Genomic DNA, 20,267 nt, shown 5'->3' with positions numbered 1-20,267 from the left:
AGGGACAAACAGAAGCTACAAAACATTTAGTATGCTACAAAAAAGCAGCAGCAAACGCAACATATGTTCAGCACTAAGTTGCAATGATGATCCTCCTTCTTTTTTTCAAATTTATTCATGTAGTGGACTTCACTTGTACTAACCCCTTGTACTAAACTTGACAAACATGCACGCAAACAACAGAATGCACCATTCCAAACATGTTGGAACAGACAAAGTTTGTTCTGAGTGAAAACCCTAAGGGCTTTGTCCTTGCCAGAGCATCTCTCAACCCCCATCTTCTATCCCAACATCCTTCATCCTTCTGATGAAACCCTGGGGAAGGTTCAATTTTAGGGACTAAACTCCAGCTTTGCCCCTAAAGACTGTCTCTCTCCCTTTGCTCTGTTTTGCTTGGTTTAGGCCAATTTACTGCTTGCAGTTATACTATTACCACTGTCAAGCCACCATATTCCCACAAGAGCGAGAGAATATTCCCACAGTACAGTCCTGATGTGCAGCTTACACCAACACTGAAACCTAGTAAAACAACACTGAGGAGGACCTCTACGAGCTTTGCCAACAGGCCTTATTGACAAGTTAAGACCATTAACTTTATTCGCTTGTTGACACTGTTTTGCCGCGATGCCCCATCATCAGTCAGTCTTGAGTGCTTTGGATGAATCCCAGTCAGACCTGAATCATGAAGCTGGAGGCAGATCTGGGAAACAGCGACCACAGTTCAGTCCACACACAGACAGTGGCCAAAAAAACTCTGTCTCCTCTCTGTCCAAAGCTGTCAATGTGACTGTGGCACTCCTGTCCGTGATTGATGACCGTGGCTCTGCATATTTCTGAAGCTGACACGTGCTGCCTCTGTTGGCCGGGAGTCCTCTCTGTTCTATTTTGTTTACATTATTCGTCTTATTTCTCTGACCAGCACAGCTGTCGAGTGCATATGGAAGGGGTTTTTTTTTTCCATGCCCTCAGTTGTCCAGGTATGTGTAACGAAATCTTGAGTTCTGTTTTGAAAACCCTGGGAGTTCCAGTCGTTTTCACATTTGAGGTTTTTCTTTAAGCTCCCCCACCTCCGCCTTCCCTCTCACCCACTTGTACTCCCATAGAATTGTCCACCCAAAGCTTCTAACTGCTTAATTTGTAGCACTTCCAAAAAGTAAAACAAACATAGGTTTTAAAAAAAAAAACAGTGGGCACCACCCAGCATCTTGACCACTTTATGTAATGAAGTAAAAAGGCCTGTGTGTGTGCCTACATTATTAGCGTTTTTAAAATCGGGCATTTTCAGCTTACCTTTTACGTTGGCATCAGAGAGAAAAAAGTTACTGACTTTCCAATTTCTTCATGTTTTATTCTCAAAACATGAGCTTTCGGTTTGATCCTATGAAAAAATGACCAATCATGTAGGTGGTTGTTTAAAACACATAACTGTTGCACTTGTTTCATGATACAGTCTTGCAGGTTAGTCACTCAAACTTAACTAGTTATTTCATCTTTTGCATAACCCTAAACTGAAGCAGCTGATGCTGAAATCAGACAAAGATCAGGTATAAATGTTAGGTTCTTTAAACAGAAAAAAAGTTAATCGAGTTAACAAAATCAGACCCACATACGAGTGTGTGGATCCAACATGCTTTCAGACCGCACAAAATGTCCCAGATTGCACATTTTCAATGCTTTACAAACAGATGCAAAGTATCTTGCCTATGAGTGAATTTGACAGCAAGAAAGAAACTAACCATGAATTCCTTATACGTCTACATGCATACAGTAACAAGGTCAGTAAAAAGGTTGAAGCAGTAGAGTACAGAAACCAAGTAACCGTCTCCTGATCCTTAAAATGTGATCTGTGCATTGTGGCACAGCAACATTGGTGCGTGCAGCTCCACATGTGTCACCACACAGAATAAATTAACAGCTGTAACTTCTCTTAAACACCTGCAATAACAATCCAGCGTGTAGCAGGTTAGCTAGCTTCTCTGCTCTCCCTCTCTTTCTTTGCATTGTCATTTGATCCAGCCTCTGCCCTACGTAAAATTCTCAGAGCTACAGAAGAGGTTTGGAAAGCAAAGCAGAGAGGCCGGTCTCTTCTGAGTCTGGATACAACCGTAAGTAAAGATGAAAGAATAATGAAAGATTGATGTGGCCAAAATGTGTTTCCCTTGGACGTTAATTTAGAAAGCAGGACATACTCTCCACTGAGTCTGTATCAAGTCTTTTTTTAGACCACAGTTGGAACTGAAATACACACAGAGTTTCCAGTGAGGCTGGGTGGCTAAAATAAATATGCTGATATTACTAAGCAGTCACATTTAAAACAACGAGTCTTCCAAAGGCGTCGCTTTAGTTGTTTCCCATATCGTCACTTGAGGGCAGACCCAACGCAACTTGAACTAATTTATTTAGAGGAGCCTGGAGCTTTTCTTTCACTGATGTCATCAGTCATCTTTGCCGCAAATACAGAAAACAAGTAACTTAATCGCAATTGCAAACACCACTACCTGGGTGAGTCAAATTAGGCTGAATGCCAGCGAGTAGCTGTAAAAGGTTTAACGGTTAAAATTTCAAGATTTCCAGAGTAACGTGATACACGATAAACTTCCACACAGAACAAATAATCTCTTCTGGAAAACAGATCACAAAAAAAAAAAAGAAAAAAAGTTGGGAAAGCCTTGAAAACCATATCAGCTCAACACAAATGCAAACAGTTTTAACAAAGGACAACAGGTGTCATTGAAGTGTAACTGTCCACCAGAGACATATTCAGCAAACGAGGCTTGGCAGCTTGTACCTGCTCTCATGCAACATACAGTAACTTGACTCACCTTTTGTTTGCTGCAGTAGTTTATTTAATCTGAGGTTATAGTGCTTTTCATGAAGTGTTGACACGAGTTTGTCACCTGTTACCTCTTTTGGCTCATTCCCTAATCTCACGACTAATCCCAAACCCTGTCAGGGAATCCACCGTGTGTCGTGTCTGACAATGTATGTGTGTGCTTGTTTCCAAATAAAGCAGAGCGAGCAGCTGGGATCCAAACATCACAACAGAAGCTGACGACATGGTGAAGTGAACAATTAATCTCCAAACGCTGTGAACGCGACTGACAAATGCGGAACACTTTATCTTGGCAGGATCTTCTCGTGTGGTTCAAGGTAATGCTATTTTTAATCATCGGCACACAGAGCGCTTCATTCTTCACCGTATGTTCCAGGATGAGACTGGGTCTTTAATTAACAGATTAGCATTGATATGAGATGTCATTCTGAATACAGACTCACCTGATCTGATCTATGCAAACTCAGCTTCTTCTGCTGAAGTATCCTCCTCTTCTATCCCCTGGCTTTAAAATGCAAATCTCTGATGTCAGCACATTTCCTCGCAGACTGCCTCACAGGTATGACTCTGAATACCCTCTGCCCTCTCCCAAACCTGCTGGAAAACAAAAGACACACACAAAACCCATTTTGCAATCTGTCATCAAGGGCTGGGAAGCAGGAAAAATACGCACGAGACAGAAATTGATTTCATGTGTTTCTCCATCTCCTCTCGCAGTCTGACTGGCACTCACTGTCGCTTCCTATTAATCAGACGCGGTGCAGAAAAAGGTCGACAGCAGAGCAGACATGCTGAGGACCGTAGAACAAAGCTTTTCAGATTAGTATGTTGAAAGATCAAACTGTCAAATGAGATCAGGGTGACATGTTTTGAACGAGGTGAAAGGCAGAGCCCGCTCTTTATACACATATAAGGAAATATGAACTTCTCAGGAAAAGAAGGCAAGCGCCATGAAACATATTTCAGAGACCTTGAGACAATATTGTATGAGCAAAATTACAGTGAGCCACAGCTGGGTGCTGAAGTGAAACAGCGAAGTTCCCTCACGATGGAAACAGGTGACTCGTACTGTGTTTCTGGGTGGTCTCGGCTGACCTGTATTTTCTTAATAAACCAGTAAGTTAGGGTGTAATTATAGGCTGTCGAGCTGCCAGCGTGTCAGACTTGTATGTGTGGGTGAAAGTGCTGACAGTGTCATATCAGCTGTGTGAACTTACATGTGAACCATATACACACAAAAATGGAGAAAATATTTGCATAACTGTAATTTTTTTGTTTTAGTATCATCTTTTTTTCCACCCACGCAGACTCACACAGCTGTCTTTTATTTGCCAGGATCCAGCAGCAAATGGTGATACATTGTGAACTTTAACACACAGATTCTTGACATTCTTTATGGGTGTGAGTTACTCTCCAACTCAAACTGGCGTTTGGCTTCAGGACGCTTTTCTTTCCGGACAGCAGGTCACTGTCGCAGAAGGAGTTCAAGCAATCCTTTCCCACATATACAGGCTATTATTGACCTCTCTACATGCAGGAAGTCCATTTTTCACAGTCTTGCACAGGTTCAGCTCCCTGACTGAACACCACTTGAAACAAGGACTCCAGGTTTGGAGCTGCATCAGCATATTTTGCTGTGTATGACGGGTCTTGCAGTGGCACGCTCAATGTTGCTTAATGTAAAAGGAATGCTAATTAAACGATGCAACAAGCCAACTCAGGGCTGAAACCAAGATGCAAAGATATAAAAATGTATTCATGAGCTACTATATGTTTATATTGCTGAAATGCACTATGCAAGAAATATTTTTTATGCAGGAAAATATGTAGAAGTATCAATCACAAGATGACCTTCCATAATGCCACTGAGCTCTCAGACCGCATCCATCCTGAAAGAGTATTACATGTTTTTATACACTCACCGGACACTTTATTAGGTACACCTCCCTTTTGTCTTGAGAACTGCTAAAATTCTTTGCATCATAGATTCAAGATGTTGCTGGAAACATTCATCAGAGATTTTGGTCCATATTGACATGACAGAATCACACAGTTGCTGCAGATTTGTTAGTTGCACGTGCAAGACGTGAATCTCCTGTTCCATCCAAAAGGCACTCTATTAGATTGAGATCTGGTGACGATGGAGAGATTTGAGTACAGTGAAGTCATTGTCGTGTTCAAGAAACCAGTTTGAGATGATTTGAGCTTGATGACATGGCACATTATCCTGCTGGAAGCATCCATCAGAAGATGAGTACACTGTGGTAATAAAAGGATGGGCATGGTCAGCATCTGCTCAAGTAAATTGTGGGTTTTATATTGTTCTCAGTTGGTACTGAGGGCACCACCTCAGTGAGTGACACCCAGAGTGGTTTCTGCTGCTGTAGCCCAACTGCTTAAAGGTTTGATGTTTTGTGCATTCAGAGATGATCTTCTGCAAACCTTGGTTGTAATGAGTGGTTATTTCAACTCTTGCTATCCTATCAGCTTGCTCCAGTTTGAACATTCTCCTCTTACCTGTGGCATGAACAAGGTACTTTTGCACAGAGAACTGACACTAACTATTTTCTTTTTTGTGGAACATTCTCTGTAAACCCTAGTGATGGGAAAATCCCACTAGATCTGCAGTTTCTGAAACACTTAGACCAGCCAGTCTGGCACTAACAGCCATGCATGGTCAAACTCGCTTAAATCACCTTTCTTCCCCATTCTGATGCTCAGCTTGCAGGTTGCCTTGACCTGCAGCTCAGTGCATTTAAGCACACACACAGTGCCTAAATGCACTGAACAAAGTGCGTAGAGAACAAACTGTTATCTATTAACGAACAGTTGAACAGGTGTACCTAACAAAGCGGCTGCTGAATGTAAACCGGATAAAGATAAATCATACTGGGAGGTAAAAATTGTACTTCACAGTTAAAAAGGAATGTGGAAAAGGGGTCCTCTTGTCTCATCAGTCAGACCATGGCTATCTTCACACCTTCATTTTTACTAACCACCTGTAAGGTTTTGTGACTGTGTCTTTCACAGTTGTGATACAGACAAACAACTGCCAAAGAACTCAGACTACAGCTGTGGCTACAGCAGGTTACACAAAGACAGAATCAAAGGGTGAAAATAACATGACATACACTTGTTTGAATTGGATTTGATGAATTCTTCTGGTATTCATTTATACTTACATTTGGCATTTTTGGATTTCTGTGTCTATTTCCTTGTTTCAGCATTGTCTTAACGTTACCATAATTAAATTTCTTTCTTTTTTTTTTGTTTGTCTTATTTTTATGAGAAGGTACATTCATAAATACAGTGCTCTAGTAATTTACTCAGGTGTGTTTCTGAGAGTGTCTAAAATTTACTACACTATATCAGATGTTGATCTTCATTTCAGTTAGACAGGTCAGTAGAGGGAGTCTGAGCCTGACCCAAAACTTGAGTGGAGAAAACAGGATTCTATTATAGTCAGAGCGGTTTATTTTACATAGCCTATCAACAGGCCGAGCAGAAAGTCAATTAGCCTGCCACTTTGGAGGCTAACTGCACACACACACACACACACACACACACACACACACACACACACACACACACACACACACACACACACACACACACACACACACACACACACACGATGAGCTTTGTCAAATACTACCTCTAACTCCAGGAAAACAGCCTATCGTGATCAATACAGCTTTTAGTTTTGGATTACATTTTCTTCACAATATTATCGGTGTGGAGCTTCAAGTGAGACCACTCAACTTTACATTTGTGAGTTCCCATTTAACAAAAGAGCTCGGTTTTACAGTCAGTCATGTGCATATAAACAGATACTATGTCATTCCATTTATAAGAAATGTTCTCAGGCACATGGATAGAGAGTGCATGAGAGTTTGACTCACCATCCAAACCCAGGGCATCAGAAAGCATCCTGTCACCATGCCCAGCCAGAGCTTCAGCACTTGTCCTTCTCTGGAAGAAATAAAAGTGGAAATACTGGAAGAAGCTCATATGTCTGTCATAAAACTGCAGACTAAATTTCAAACTCAGGTCAGCTCTTTTTTTTTTAATACAATCCTATTTTTCTCCAGTAATATGAACTTACAGGCAACCTCCCATCATCTTCATTAGTCTTTCATCAGCAACCCTACATAAAACGATGAGTGGGTCATTTGTACTTATGTGTTTGTGAATTAGCATTAATTGTCAAAGTCCCAGGGGAATCTAAGCTAACTGAAACAAGATCGACTATTTCAGATTGGAACATGTAACCTGTGCTTCCAGGTTAATTATATCCAGAGAGGAGTAATAGGAAAAATCTACAAATGGTAATGACGACAGAAACTTATCATTTAAAATAAAGAATTTAACTAAGGCAGGATAAGATTTCTGAGAGAAAAGCTTCCCAGGTGCCACCTATGTTAAATACTGTTCCTGTTTCAAAGAGAAGCTTAGTACGGAGATTTTAGGATGGGAAGACAGACAATAGCGGACAAAATATGAGTGAATGAATGGCAGATGGAAAAGCCATACCTGTGGAAAATTCTTGATGTGAGATGCTCTTCCTTCAGGGAGTGCACACAGAGGAGAAGAAGCTAAAAGAAATGATGAAAACATATAAAGTCCTGGCAGCTGGAAAAGGCATTGAGCAAAGCCTGTCTGTAACTGGATCTCTGAAAGTTTGTATCTCGATATACTCCATTTGTCTCTGTGCTCATGTTACATGAGTGTGAGGTGATGAGCTAAAGTCTTCATTATTGCTTTTCTTCTGCAGTCCTGACAAAACTTTATAGGTAAAAACTTCTCCCTCCTCCCACATATTCGGTCATTACCTGTGCGGTCCTCAAATACTGCTCCTATTAAGCTTGTTAATATGCGGCAGTGATCTCTGCCTGGATTGGCTGTCCTTGCTTCCTGTAATTATAAGGGAGGAAACTTGAGGTGAAAGGTCGCAGCTTGCTAAGTTTAGCCCTGTGGACAAATCCAGACATAGGCCAGTATCTAACCACAGTGATTAGGAGTGTTTGTGCATTTATGTGCACCACACACGTAAATATGATGCTATTTGATTTAAAATTCTGATTTGTCTAAAGCCACATATCCATCACTTGTGATTCCTCATCATTGCTACACATTTCCACCCGTGAAGGTTTCAATCAACCAGATGAAGAAATCTATTGGTTAATTACTCTTAGTCAACACTGCAGTCCATACAGAGCTCTGTGGGAACTCCACCTGACATTTTTCACAGACAGGGCAGCCCTCATGCTGCTGCATAACAGGCCTAACAAGTAGAATATACACACACTGTGTTAGTCATCAGTGCCAGAGAGTCCACCACACTGAAACACTTGTAGCAGGAGTCTGCGGTAGACCACAAAGGGCTGCCTTGCCAGCCACCCTCACTTGACATGCCATCATGCCTAAGGACAGGCGTGACTCCTGCCAGGGGCAGAGCCAGGGCAAGAACCGGGTGGTGGGCGGTGGTTTGATCACTCTCAGTGAGTTTAATATTACCAATAAACACTCACTCTGTTGTGCCTCAAAGAGCCTCTCTGTCTTGTAGAGAGTTAGAGGGGCTGCTGTGTTCCAAGACTACACCACAGGCCTGAATGAGGTGTATTGCTCCCACCGGGCTCAGAGATAGTCGTGTAAACATGAGACGATGTCATAGACAGTTTACTTTGTGTCATCCGTTCAGTGGTCAAGTATTTCCATCAACCCTATGCCACTGAACTCTCACAGAGAGAACAGCCCCCCACATACAAGCTCCTGAATAATCAGGCCCCATCATGTCTTAAAGACCTCATGGTACCATATCATCCCAACACAGCACTTCACTCTCAGATTTGCTGGCTTAATTGTGGTTCATGGTATATTTAAAATTAGAATGGGAGGCACAGCCTTCAGGTTTCAGGGCCCTTTTCTCTGGAACCAGCTCTTAGTTTGGATTCAGGAGACAGCCACTCTCATTACTCTACTCTCAAGGCTAGGCTTAAAACTTTCCTTTTTAATAAAGCTTATAGTTAGGGCTGGATCAAGTGCCCCTGAATCATCCTTTAGTTATGCTGCAATAGGTATAGGCTTCTGGGGGATTCCCATGAGTATTTCTTCTTTACTCATTAGGTCTTTATACACCACTCTGCATTTAATCATTAGTGATTATTTATCTCTGACTCTCTTCCACAGCTCGTCATTTGTCCTGTCTTCCTCCCCTCAGCTACAGATGGACGCCCCTCCCTGAGCCTAGTTCTGCCTGAGGTTTCTTCCTGTTGAAAGGGAGTTTTTTCTTCCCACTGTCGCCAAGTGCTTGCTCATAGCTGGTTATCTGATTGAAGGGTCTTTACATTACAATATCAAGCACCTTGAGGCAACTGTCGTTGTGATTTCGTGGCATATAAGTAAAATTGCATTGAACTGTTAATACCTTCAATCTACCTCTAGTCATAGAGGCAGTGTAAATCTACGTATTTTATTCCCCTTGCATTATCTACATCCCAGCTGATCAATAAGTACAACAGTGGCAAATCAAATCAGTCACAGTGATTACATTATTACATAGACTTTGATTATATCATATGATCTTTATCAGCTGATGGAGTTGACCCAATTTGATTTTGATATGTAATCAGTTTAATAAGTCAGATTAAGCACCAATAATATATTATAAGTGAACTACTGGGCTAACCTTATCTGGTGATGAAGATGACCGTCATAATCAATGCAATGAAAACAACTTTGAATATCTTTCGCAAAATTGGCCAAATTGTCGAATTTAACAGGGGAGACCTTGATAACAACTTTACTCAGTGGATTAAAACAGCTGTCTCTTATCATAACGCAACTCCGAGGCCATTGTCCATCTGATCAGGCATCAAAGATGTACCGCCGCGATCAATTTAAGCATCATCAGCACCGTCACAGACTCCACCAATAACGCTGTCCGGCGTCGCGCAGATCGCCCGCAGCTGCTGCCACTAAATAACCCCCCTCGTAGGGAGCCAAATAAGCATTTCGGCTGAATTCATTTGAACAGCAGCACGGAAAACAAATCACGGACTCCTCCGGGTTTCACTGACGAAAGTCTGGACATCCACTGCACGAGTACTTTCCAGTGCAGCTGAAACTGCGCTCCCACAGAGACAACAAAAGTATACTTACCGTCTCTTCTTAAAGCTGCACAATAAAATCCCAGCCGGTCCTGATTTCAGATCTACTCTGGTCTCTTATTTGTGCCCATGCGCCTCTACGTCTGGAGTTTTCCAAGTGTAGGCTACCGATAGTTTTTGGAGGCTGCTTAAATCTCGTGTCCCACAGCTCCCACCTCTGACGTCTTGGAGAATGGCAATAACCTGAGCTCCTGCAGTTATTTGAATATCACTGGATATGTTTTCAGTTATTCCTGAATCTCTCACACTTTATAGCCTATAGCAGTTACAAGACAGAAGACCAAGTATAGTTTCTTTAATTCTTATACAGACATTTGTAAGCTACTTAAATTTCTTACTGAAGTTTAAGTGCATGGTGCCCGTCTGCCTGCCTCTTAAGCTTCCCCTCATAATAATAGTTATAGCAGACACATATCAAGCAGTGATACATCACACACTCGTCTCAATGCTTTCTGTCCATCTAACGTCTCATAAACAGAGCATAAACAACAACAGTTTTGATCTAGCGTCCGGTGCAAAAGAATTGAATAACATGGTTTTGAAATGATGCATGGCAGCCAATGTTGGACTGTTTTATTTCAATGAATGCATAGAAGGTGTGCAAAACAAACAAACCAAAACCTGACAGCAGAACTCCACTTTTGAAAATATATTTTAAAATTGTTTTTTGGTAACCTGAAAATCCCACAAAACTGTGATTGAATGGTTTAGCACAAAATAGGAAAAATAAAATGCGTTTTAATGCCAGGAGCTGGTTCAATACCACTGGAAGCATGCTCATTCAAACATTTAACTACTGAAGTATAGACTTTACAACATGAACAGAAACAGCTGGATGTCCCTACTTTATTCACTTGACATTAGGAAGTCTTTTCAAAATACTCCTGGATGCATCAATAATAAAATGCACGCACAATATATAAATTGCACATTTTAATAGGTTACTGCCTGGTTTTTTCATTTCACTGTGATAACTAAACAGCACATCATTTAAAGATTTTACTAAAAATTACTATTAATAATATTTCCCATTGTTTTGCCAGACTGAGTGATCCCTGTCTAAAATATACTTTGTTTTTATAATTATTTAAAGTTAAATAAGCTTAATTTTTAAACCCTGTAAACTAATTTTTTCTCATCTTCAGCACACCACCACCACCACACGGGTATTAAAAATGCATCGGTGTAGATACGGAACTGACAAAGAAGTCAACAGTGCACTGAATTTACTCTTGCATATTCTATTAAAAGTTATGTGACATAACTAATGATAATAGCTAATACCAATACTAGAGCACAGAATGAAGCTTACAGTGGAATCTCTGACCAAATATTATTATTATTAAAGAATGCCAGTAATCCAGTTTATTTATTTATTTTTGTTTAAATCAAGAACATATTTAACATTTGCTTGAAATATAACTTGCTGCAAACTGATGCCCCCTCTCTCTCTTATGTATATTCACAGAAGGTCAGCTCAGATGTTGACGGTGTGGGCGTGTTTCTTGCACAAAGGTTTGTCTTTCTTGGAGAAGAATGCCTGACCCTCCAGGTTAGTAGAGCACACCTGTAGAGAGAAACAAACATGATATAGTTGGTTTACTTAATGCGACATTGGCAGTATTTACTTATGTGGATTTCCAGCTCTTGTTGCACAGAGAATTAATCTCCTGAACATACCGTGCACACAAAACAGGTGTCGTGCCAGGTGAATCCTAGAGCCTCCAAGAACTTGTCCCCTGCCTCAATGGGGAAGTCGCAGCCATGACAGTTGGTCCCAAACAGGTTGTAGTAGTCTGAGTGAACAGCAAATGTTAGTCTGTTTGAACGAGACATTGTCTTTATTTTCTTTACAAAACATCGCTTAACCTTTTTCACAGTATGGCTGTCCGTCCTCCATGTGAAACGTGTTGCCTCTGATTGGGAGGTGGCAGGCCGAGCAGACGAAACAGGACACGTGCCAGGTCTGTTTCAGGGCATTCATGATCTCCTGTGGAGAAAAGATATCAAATTAAACACTTTTGAATCATTTTTGTATTTATCACGACAAAATGAATTAAAATAAAGTGACTATTTCAGTGTTAGCAGATGGATAGCAGCTCCTGCTATAAACACATGATTGTACACAGTTAACAATATTAAGGAAAGTTAGCTACAGCTTACATATGTATATGTGCTACAATCATATTACAGCTCTTTTTTTGAATATATGTCAACACACAGTATGTGCTGTATATTTTTAAATGTGCAATCACACACACTTTAGTGGATTTGATCAGTGTTTGCTTCATTTCCTGGAATAGAGTGGAGGGTAATATGAGTTTCTAGTTAAAGCGGACAAAGACACTTTAACCCACCCCCAGAATCTTCTGCTGGCAGCGGGCGCAGGTGGGAGCAAAGAACTGCTCATAGCACTGCACACAGTACACCTTGTTCCCCTCCTCTACAAATCCATGGTCTGCCAGGGAGGAGCGGCAGTGAGCGCAGTTGAACTCCTCAGGGTGCCATGCCATACCCATGGCCACAAGGAATGGTCCCCTGGTGGGATTGAGCACAGATCATAAACATAAGCAAAGCACCACTTGAGGAGTTTTACATAAACATTCTGCATAATAAGCTGTAGGCTGTACAGACCTTTAGACTTATTTAAATGTAAATGTAGCTGATGAAGAATGTTTTACTGTTCCAAAGCTCCTTTGCCGAATGCAGTTTTTCTGACGTACCTGATGATATTGTTGCACTTGCAGCACATTGGGGTCCGCATACCAGCTGGGATGTGCTCAGCACGCTGTACCAGAGAGTTGAGGTCCTCAGGATGTGGCCGCGGGGTGGGGCGGTCTGGTCCTTTTGGAGCAGGATTGGTGATTTTGCCAAATGAAGGAAGTGCTCCACCCTTAGGAAAACCTAAATGAGAAAAAGCTATGGGTCAGATGACTGAAGAAAACGAAAAGAAAAAAGATAAAGTCCTGGTTTATGTTTCAAAATGAAAGTGAACAAACAACTAGTAGTTACTAGATGCAGTTAACAGAAAAGAAGAGGTTAGGGGTGTGTGTGGTCGGATGAGGAATGGGAATTTTTTAATGACTTCAGTGCCTGAACCATGACAGATCAGGCTTGGACAGAGCCACCCAACTGTGATTTTCCTACTGAGGCAAACAAATTCCAAGACACCTGGAAAAACAGAACGGTTTTTAACAGAAACTGATTCTTACTGGAAGAGATTTTTAGGTCTTTAAACACAAAGGACAGTGAGACTTTTAAAGCTGGGGAAAATATTTTCCCGTGTAGCAAATGCTATTTTCCTTTTAGGCAGCAGCTCTTTCACCTCAGTCTGTTTTTGTGGCTGTGATTTTATCTCTGCCCTCCTCACAGCTTTAGAAAACAGGCATAGAAAAGCTTTTAATCCAAACACAATGAAAAATGATTCTGATGTGATGATGATGATGTGCAGAAATTTAAATTGTGAAAATGATAAATTTAACTTATAAACACTGTAAATCTGAATGATGCATGGCACATTCCACATACTCGGCCCCCTTTCACAGATATGTGCTTGTTTACTTGAACTCAGGCACTTGTTAATCTGATAAATAACAGTCAACAAAGACCTCACTGTGTCGCCTCCTGCTCTCTCTCCCTCTGAGGAACCTTTCAGCAGATGTTTTTAAAGGCTTCCAGGGAAATACTTTTGGATGCACAGTGCATCTGTTCATGTGCGACAGCATGCTTTTATCATACAGCTGGATTGATAATAATGATCACAGGCTGATTCCTTTCAACAAAAAGAAAATTTGCATTACTTCCTAAAGTTTTCATGCCAGGGTTTTCTGTATTTAAAGAGCAGAATAAAACCTCTAAAACCTATAAAACATCACTTTCACAATCTATTTGACTAAGGGGATCTTAGGAAAAGCCAATAATCTAAGCACATTAACTGAATAACTCTGGCTGTTATGGATCTCATAATCTTAAATAGCTTGGTGTCAGATAAGATGAATGGGTGCTGCCATCTGTAGGCTAGAAGCAACAACTACATCACGTGATCTATGTTCAAGGCAGAAGCAGAACCGTGTAAGTGGCTGTAAACAACAGAAGTAGGAAGAGAAAGGGGAGGATTTCTGTACAGGATGTTACTCTACCTGATGGAGCTCCAGGCTGATAGGGGGCTTTGTTCTGGGCTGCAGGACTTTTAAATGAGGAAGCAGGGACAACCTTGCCATTTGTGGGTGCCACTGCAGGTTTGGAGTATGTTTTCGCTGCAGGTGAGGTGTGCACAGTGGGATTGGTTTTCTCAACAGACTCACTAAAAACAGATATACATATGTCATAATTCAGCAACACACAAACACACGCACGCATGTGTGCACGGTAATTTCTCCATGACTTCAGAGGACATTACATTGACTTTTTGATGCAGTATAAACCCATAACTACTACTTGTTTGGCCCTAACCTATAGTTAGACCTGAACCATGTTTTCACCTTAAGCTTTAATGACTAGCAGTATGATGAGTCACTGGCTCACATTTGCATAATCAACCGTCTTCTTTGACCTGAAAATGAATGTGTGTACGGAACCATTTTAACCACGTCTACCTTGATGTAAGAAAACTTGCAACCGTTGGAGAGACAGTGACAGACGGCAAGGGATCCCAGTTAGCGATCACTCGGCAGACCAGCTTTGCTCCAACAGGTTAACAATTTGTACATCTGGATTATTTTTCAGCCAGATCACATTGAATCTTATCAAACAACTAGGTCTATGTGTTACAACAGACTTGAGGTTTTATGTTTATCTGTAGTTTTGATCATAATCCAATGTGTTTTCTCCGTCTTATGCTGTCTGTAATGTGTTACCGTTTGAATGACCAGTAACTCATAAAAAACAATCCAAGTAAAACTACACCGAGAAGTTCTTCTAGTGACAAGCATCATGAAGAATAGTTAACTGTTTCAAACTGGATGCCATTTTGAATAATGTAATGCAATACAGTTCTGCAGAAAACAAAACATCCTTACTGCTTCCATAGGAATTAAGAGGCTGCGTAGCTACTTCCAAATGATTGAGTGTGAGCAGCATAAGTTTTGTCATTTTACTGGTTTGGAGCATTTAGCATTTGTGTTGTGCTTAAACTAATGCCCTACAAGGTGCAGAATTGTGGAGTTTTTATTACATGACTGGAAATTTTAATTTAAATTCTTCATGTACAGAAAATTCTTTCACATCACACACATTCAAAAACTGGAAATTTCTTACTGGCAAAGTGCCTTTTTCCATCACAGAAGAATAAAAGAAGAAAAGAGTGGAAAAAGATCAAGAGCAATACAGAAAGAAGTTTATTGAGGTAAAATCATACAAGGTGGACAAATATCACTTAGGTTAGTATAGAAAATACATGAAAAAGACACAGAAAATGCTCAGAATGATACGGAATAAGATTAAGAGTGGAGGCTCAGATATGAACAACTCACTACAGAAACGCATACTATACACTACAGAATCGTGCTGTGCTTCATGTTCAGTCAAACACATGTACTTCCATGCATGAATCATTTACATATTTAAATTACATGTCACCAGAAAAAAATATACTTTAAAACTATTTTTGCAACATAGTGTGTTTTCGTGTTACTTTAGAATTGGACATTTTAAAAGAGTTTGCCAAATGAAAGGTGCAACTATGCTGCTGCGCAAAGGCCGACAATGTAAATTTAATCAAAAATCAAAATTAAATAAAGCATTAAGCAAAACAAACCCTTTTCTACTACACATTTAGCACTCGTGCTGAAACGCCATGATGCCAGTCTCTCAGCTTGTTGTACTTGTGTCCTATAACTTCTGGGTCCAACTTGTTCAATCTGATTTGCCCCGCGAGAAAGGATTAAAGAAAAGAAGAGAACAGGGAAAGGTTGAAAGGTTAAGTTAAGTAAAGATAACACATGCAAGCAAGGAAGCAAAGGCATGAATTAAGGAAGTATAGAAAACCTACTCTTTATAAACTTTTATTAACTAAACAAAGCAGATGTGTAATAGTCACTTCTCCCTTAAGAAAAGTTCTCTGAATTAAATGTCACTAACAGAAGGAGAGCAAGAATCTCTTCTTGGCAGAGGTGCTTTTACCCACGTACCATTTAACAACCCACAACGCGCAGAGTGAATGACACACTGGTTGGTTGGGGTTCTGGTACAGCGGGCAGACTGTGTTTACTGTGGATTAACTCAACTTCAACATGAGAAAAGCCGTAGAAATCACGGCCTACGCTAAGCCAGTGGCTGTCTCCACTCACCCATCTTCCCCCCCAAGAGCTTTGAAACTGGCTTCTCCAAATTAAGAATAATTCGAGCGTTAAGATCAGGAAATCAGTGCTTTACTTTAAATCACAGGCTCGTCCGTATGCTTATACAATTATTCTGAGGGCCAATTCTGAATCCAAAACCTCTGTGATCAAGAACTTCTTATAACAGTACAACTGCCAAAGCAGATGCATTTCTTCCTGCAAAAGTACTCAAAACGCAGACACCCAGACAGTGAGAAAAATGAAACCAGACAAGGGGGGGGGGGGGAACCCTCAAACATACACCAAATAAGATTACAGTACTTACTTCTTTCCACTGTTGTCTGGGGTTTGTTCTGCAACAGAAAATAACCAAAAACACCAATGAAAATGAAGCTGAATGTGGATTAAATAGTCAGCGAACATATATGAAGACACATGCTTTTATAATTTAGGGGCTGTGGACATAAAGTTTATCAGCTTCTGAAGGAAGGCAAGGCCAGGTTTTACGCTCAGCTTTCTAAAGGTTGTAGCTTTACCTCTACTCGAACCTATTTTAGGCTCATTTTGTGATAAGACTTCCTGAACTATTCTCCAGTTGCTCAGCTGCAGACACACCACACACAACAAATCACATGTGTTTCACACCAGTCTGGTAAGTGTGCCTGACAAAATTAGAGGGAAAAGACATCTGATCTTACTTCACTGAAGTGAGCCACTGTAAATGTCATCATGCATCTGAAGTGATCCACAAACACTTGCACGCACTACCCTTAGAGCTGGAGGAAAAGCCCAAACCACAGCCTGCTCATGTAACATCAAATGTCACTTACAGTCAAAACTGTAATATGAAATAATAAATCAATCATATGGTGATGAAAGCTTTTTTCTATTATTTGAGGAAGCTGCAAAATCACTATAATCTACACCAGCAATAGAAGTCCGAGTATAAAAATGCTGTTATTTGAAATATTATACTAGAAGTTAGCTTGAAAGAAAGTATAAATATACTATATAATATAAATATAATACAATTAATTAAATTGCAATTACAAGCAGTGGTTTAGAAACTGGAATTTAACACTGAACTGATCCTTACAGTATTTCCTGGTTCCTAAAATAATGTCCGGCTAGTTTCAGCATTTTATTTTGGTACACACCGTTCTCAGTGCCAGTCATCTGGGCCAGGATACGGAAGGAGCGTGACTGGGAGGTGCCTGTTCGTGGGTGCCAGTCCTCTGTGTCCTCAATCAGACGCTTCTTGCTGGCATCACTTAGTGGGGATGAATGATTCTCAGGCTGCACAGCGGCTTTCCTTTATAATTAAACAAATAAGAAGAAATCATATTAAGGACGTGGTAAACTTTTGTGCTTTAAACATGCATCAAGGAGGATAATCTCTGCCCGACATAACACAAATAATGAATTTAGTACAAGTTCGAATATTTAACACAGTCAAACCATTTTAAATGCACACTTGAGGTGTAACACTCTTGCCATCACGGCAACCAACACACACGCTGTGCACACATGTGCAAAAAGCTCAGTACTGAGTCAGTATCAATAGAAGGTGCAGCTTGTAGATGCAGGTTTCACACTGTGACCTAAAAGCTATTCGATTTTTACCTCCGAGGTCTAGCTGGAGGTGAAGTTCTGCAGGCGAGCAATGAGAATGTACAGAGGAGAAAAGGAACAAGGACAGAAATGATCTGAAAGTTAAAGCACTGCCCAGATTTTTCTACATTTCACTATTGGAGTAAAAGTCAGCCAGTGAATAAAATCTATGAAACGTCCTTAAAAACTCTGCTTAATGTCTAATGCTTGATGACACGAGTTAAGAGAAGCCAAAAACAGTTTAATTCAACACACGGGCTGCATGTTAACAGCAGGGAGTGACTGAGAAACGACAATGACCACAATTCACCACAAGATGGGAGTGATGTGCTCTCGAATTAAGGGCTCGTCTTTTCCACCCAAACTAATTTTACCGCACTCTGGAATACAATAAGTGTAGTGTTCGAGTACTGGTCTAAGCTTTGGGTCGATTGAATGTCAAAAGCCCAAGTTTATGTAAGCTGCTCCACTATGTGTTTGTTTCAAGAGAGAGGAGACACGGTGCGATCAAAAAGCGCACAAAACAGGCTATTCTCAACCAAAACACAATACACTGGCTGTGATTTGATTGGCCTTGAATAAACACAGTAGCAGATGGAGCCAGACAGATGCAGAGCTGAGTGACTTAAGAGGCCCAGTGTGATGACAGGCCAGACTTCACTGGGTGTAAACACGGTATTAACCAGCACAGAGCCTGATGCTACTAAAAAAAATAATAATTAACAGTATGAAGTGACCTCCTGGCTGGGTGTCGTGTGGGGGTTAGAATCAGAGATTGGTTATTTACAGGGTTTCACAGTTCCTTGGACCTTGAAATAAGCAAGTATGGTAATTTAATGAATAGAAACATAAGGTTTGTGAGGATTAGGTCAAAGAGGTGCAAGCAGCATGCCTTCGGTAATCATAAAGTAGAGAGATGTAAAGGCTATAATCACATTCCACATGGTTAGAAAGCTACTTTATCATTCACTGCACTAACTTGGTATCTGTCTCTTCTTCCTCCTGTGGGTAAAGAAAGGGTATATGGAAAATAATTGAAGCCCATAAGGAACATAAATAGACCAGTCGGAAAGAACAAGTATAGTTCAAAACACCCTTCTGAGAGAATGTGCATTGAGGAAACCACAGAAACCACAACAAGAAGACATGCAGGTTAACACACACACACCTTCTAGAGGCCAACAGTCCAAGATTGCAGGCAAAGAAAAGACTGACGAGATGGTAAAGAAAGCAGTTTTACATGTAAAGGATTTTGTACTTCAGTATCATGGCCCTCAATGTGTGTTATTTTCCATAGTTTATATACTAAAAAATAAATTCACCAATGTATGCACTCTGGTAACATAAATCACATCGCTATGACATATTTTTTCACTTGACAGAAAAAAATAATGAGTGGTAAACGTAGATCAGGCTACTGTAGCCCGGCTACTGATCCAAAAACCTGCTGATGAAGACCAATCCAGCCAAACTGCTTCCTCTGTGGTCTTTAGAAGTACATAGCTGCAAGGATTTAAGCTAATTAAAAACAAATGTTGATGCAAGTACTGCAGTTTAGATAGAGTATCTGTTCGACAGCTGTAAAGTGTAAACGAGCTCCCGCTGCCAGTGAGGTAAGAGCGGAAAATCAGATTAAGATATTTCATATTCATTCAAGGCAATATTTTAGGAAATTTGAGACACTACGATGTCTGTGGTTTACTGAAGCACATATTGTGTTTATATTTGTAAATAATAGTTTCCACCTTTAGTTCCTTTTAGATTGATAAATGGTACATACCCATTAACATGCTCTGACACTCCCTGGCTCTCCAAAAGACCTCGCCTCTGTCCGACAGCCACCTCACAAGCATTGGCATTGGAGTAAAGGTTAATAGGTGTGTTATAGACAGAGGGCTGTGGGACGTTAGGATGGGAGGAGGTGGTTGTCATTCTGGCAGGAGAGGAGGAGTTGGATGAGGAGGAAGAGGTGGATGAGGACGTGAAGGTGGAGCGACCAGGGCTGGGTTTGGGAACTGAACTGGCTGGAGCAGAGTCTGTGGCAGCTTGGCTCGACCTGAGCGGAAACGGAGGTTGCGGCAGTTGGGAAGGGGCAGCTGGTGTAAAAGCAGATGACTCAGAGGGTATAGAAGCGACTTTAGGAGCAGCCGGTGAGGAGGAAGCCCCACTGCTGCTGCCGCCAAATGGACGAGCGGTCTTGTTGTATGCAGGAGTGGCCTGACTTATTGGCTTGGTGTATGTGGTGCTTGGGGAAGGGTGAGTGATTGGAACGGGCTTAATGATTTCTTGAGGTTCATCCTGCATGAAAGTGAAGACAAACAACATGCACAAACAAGTTCACAACAAAACATCCCATGCATGTACTCTGAAACAGCA

General features: G+C 40.9%; 2 protein-coding genes across 7 annotated transcripts in view; both read right to left on the bottom strand.

The window, feature by feature from the left end:
- bmpr1bb (bone morphogenetic protein receptor, type IBb) overlaps window positions 1–10,116 on the bottom strand; it is a 55,070-nt gene extending 44,954 nt beyond the window's left edge. The window contains exons 1-5 of one of the 3 annotated variants that reach the window (XM_086300737.1): window positions 9,995–10,091; window positions 7,666–7,747; window positions 7,367–7,428; window positions 6,736–6,805; window positions 3,277–3,430 (exon numbers count right to left, since the gene is read on the bottom strand). The gene's annotated coding sequence lies outside the window, so the exon portion shown is untranslated. Of the gene's footprint in view, window positions 1–3,276; window positions 3,431–6,735; window positions 6,806–7,366; window positions 7,429–7,665; window positions 7,748–9,994 lie in introns of all 3 variants that reach the window. The other 2 variants (XM_086300738.1, XM_086300739.1) reach the window with 2 other exon arrangements.
- Window positions 10,117–10,560: 444 nt separating this feature from the next.
- pdlim5b (PDZ and LIM domain 5b) overlaps window positions 10,561–20,267 on the bottom strand; it is a 34,684-nt gene continuing 24,977 nt past the window's right edge. For 2 of the 4 annotated variants that reach the window (XM_086300734.1, XM_086300733.1), the window contains exons 5-13: window positions 19,672–20,189; window positions 17,438–17,592; window positions 16,606–16,633; window positions 14,142–14,305; window positions 12,726–12,906; window positions 12,360–12,540; window positions 11,872–11,992; window positions 11,683–11,798; window positions 10,561–11,569 (exon numbers count right to left, since the gene is read on the bottom strand). In XM_086300734.1, coding sequence (XP_086156860.1) covers window positions 11,480–11,569; window positions 11,683–11,798; window positions 11,872–11,992; window positions 12,360–12,540; window positions 12,726–12,906; window positions 14,142–14,305; window positions 16,606–16,633; window positions 17,438–17,592; window positions 19,672–20,189 — 1,554 coding nt within the window. In that variant the 3' untranslated portion in view covers window positions 10,561–11,479. Of the gene's footprint in view, window positions 11,570–11,682; window positions 11,799–11,871; window positions 11,993–12,359; window positions 12,541–12,725; window positions 12,907–14,141; window positions 14,306–16,605; window positions 16,634–17,437; window positions 17,593–17,903; window positions 17,931–18,870; window positions 18,894–19,671; window positions 20,190–20,267 lie in introns of all 4 variants that reach the window. The other 2 variants (XM_086300735.1, XM_086300736.1) reach the window with 2 other exon arrangements.

Source organism: Aulonocara sp. 'chitande type north' Nkhata Bay, linkage group LG7, assembly GCF_057382095.1.
Source record: "Aulonocara sp. 'chitande type north' Nkhata Bay isolate Kocher_YH1m ecotype deep benthic linkage group LG7, A_spYH_male_GT1.1, whole genome shotgun sequence".
Taxonomy (NCBI): Eukaryota; Metazoa; Chordata; class Actinopteri; order Cichliformes; family Cichlidae; genus Aulonocara; species Aulonocara sp. 'chitande type north' Nkhata Bay.
This window is presented reverse-complemented; position numbering and strand designations above follow the sequence as displayed.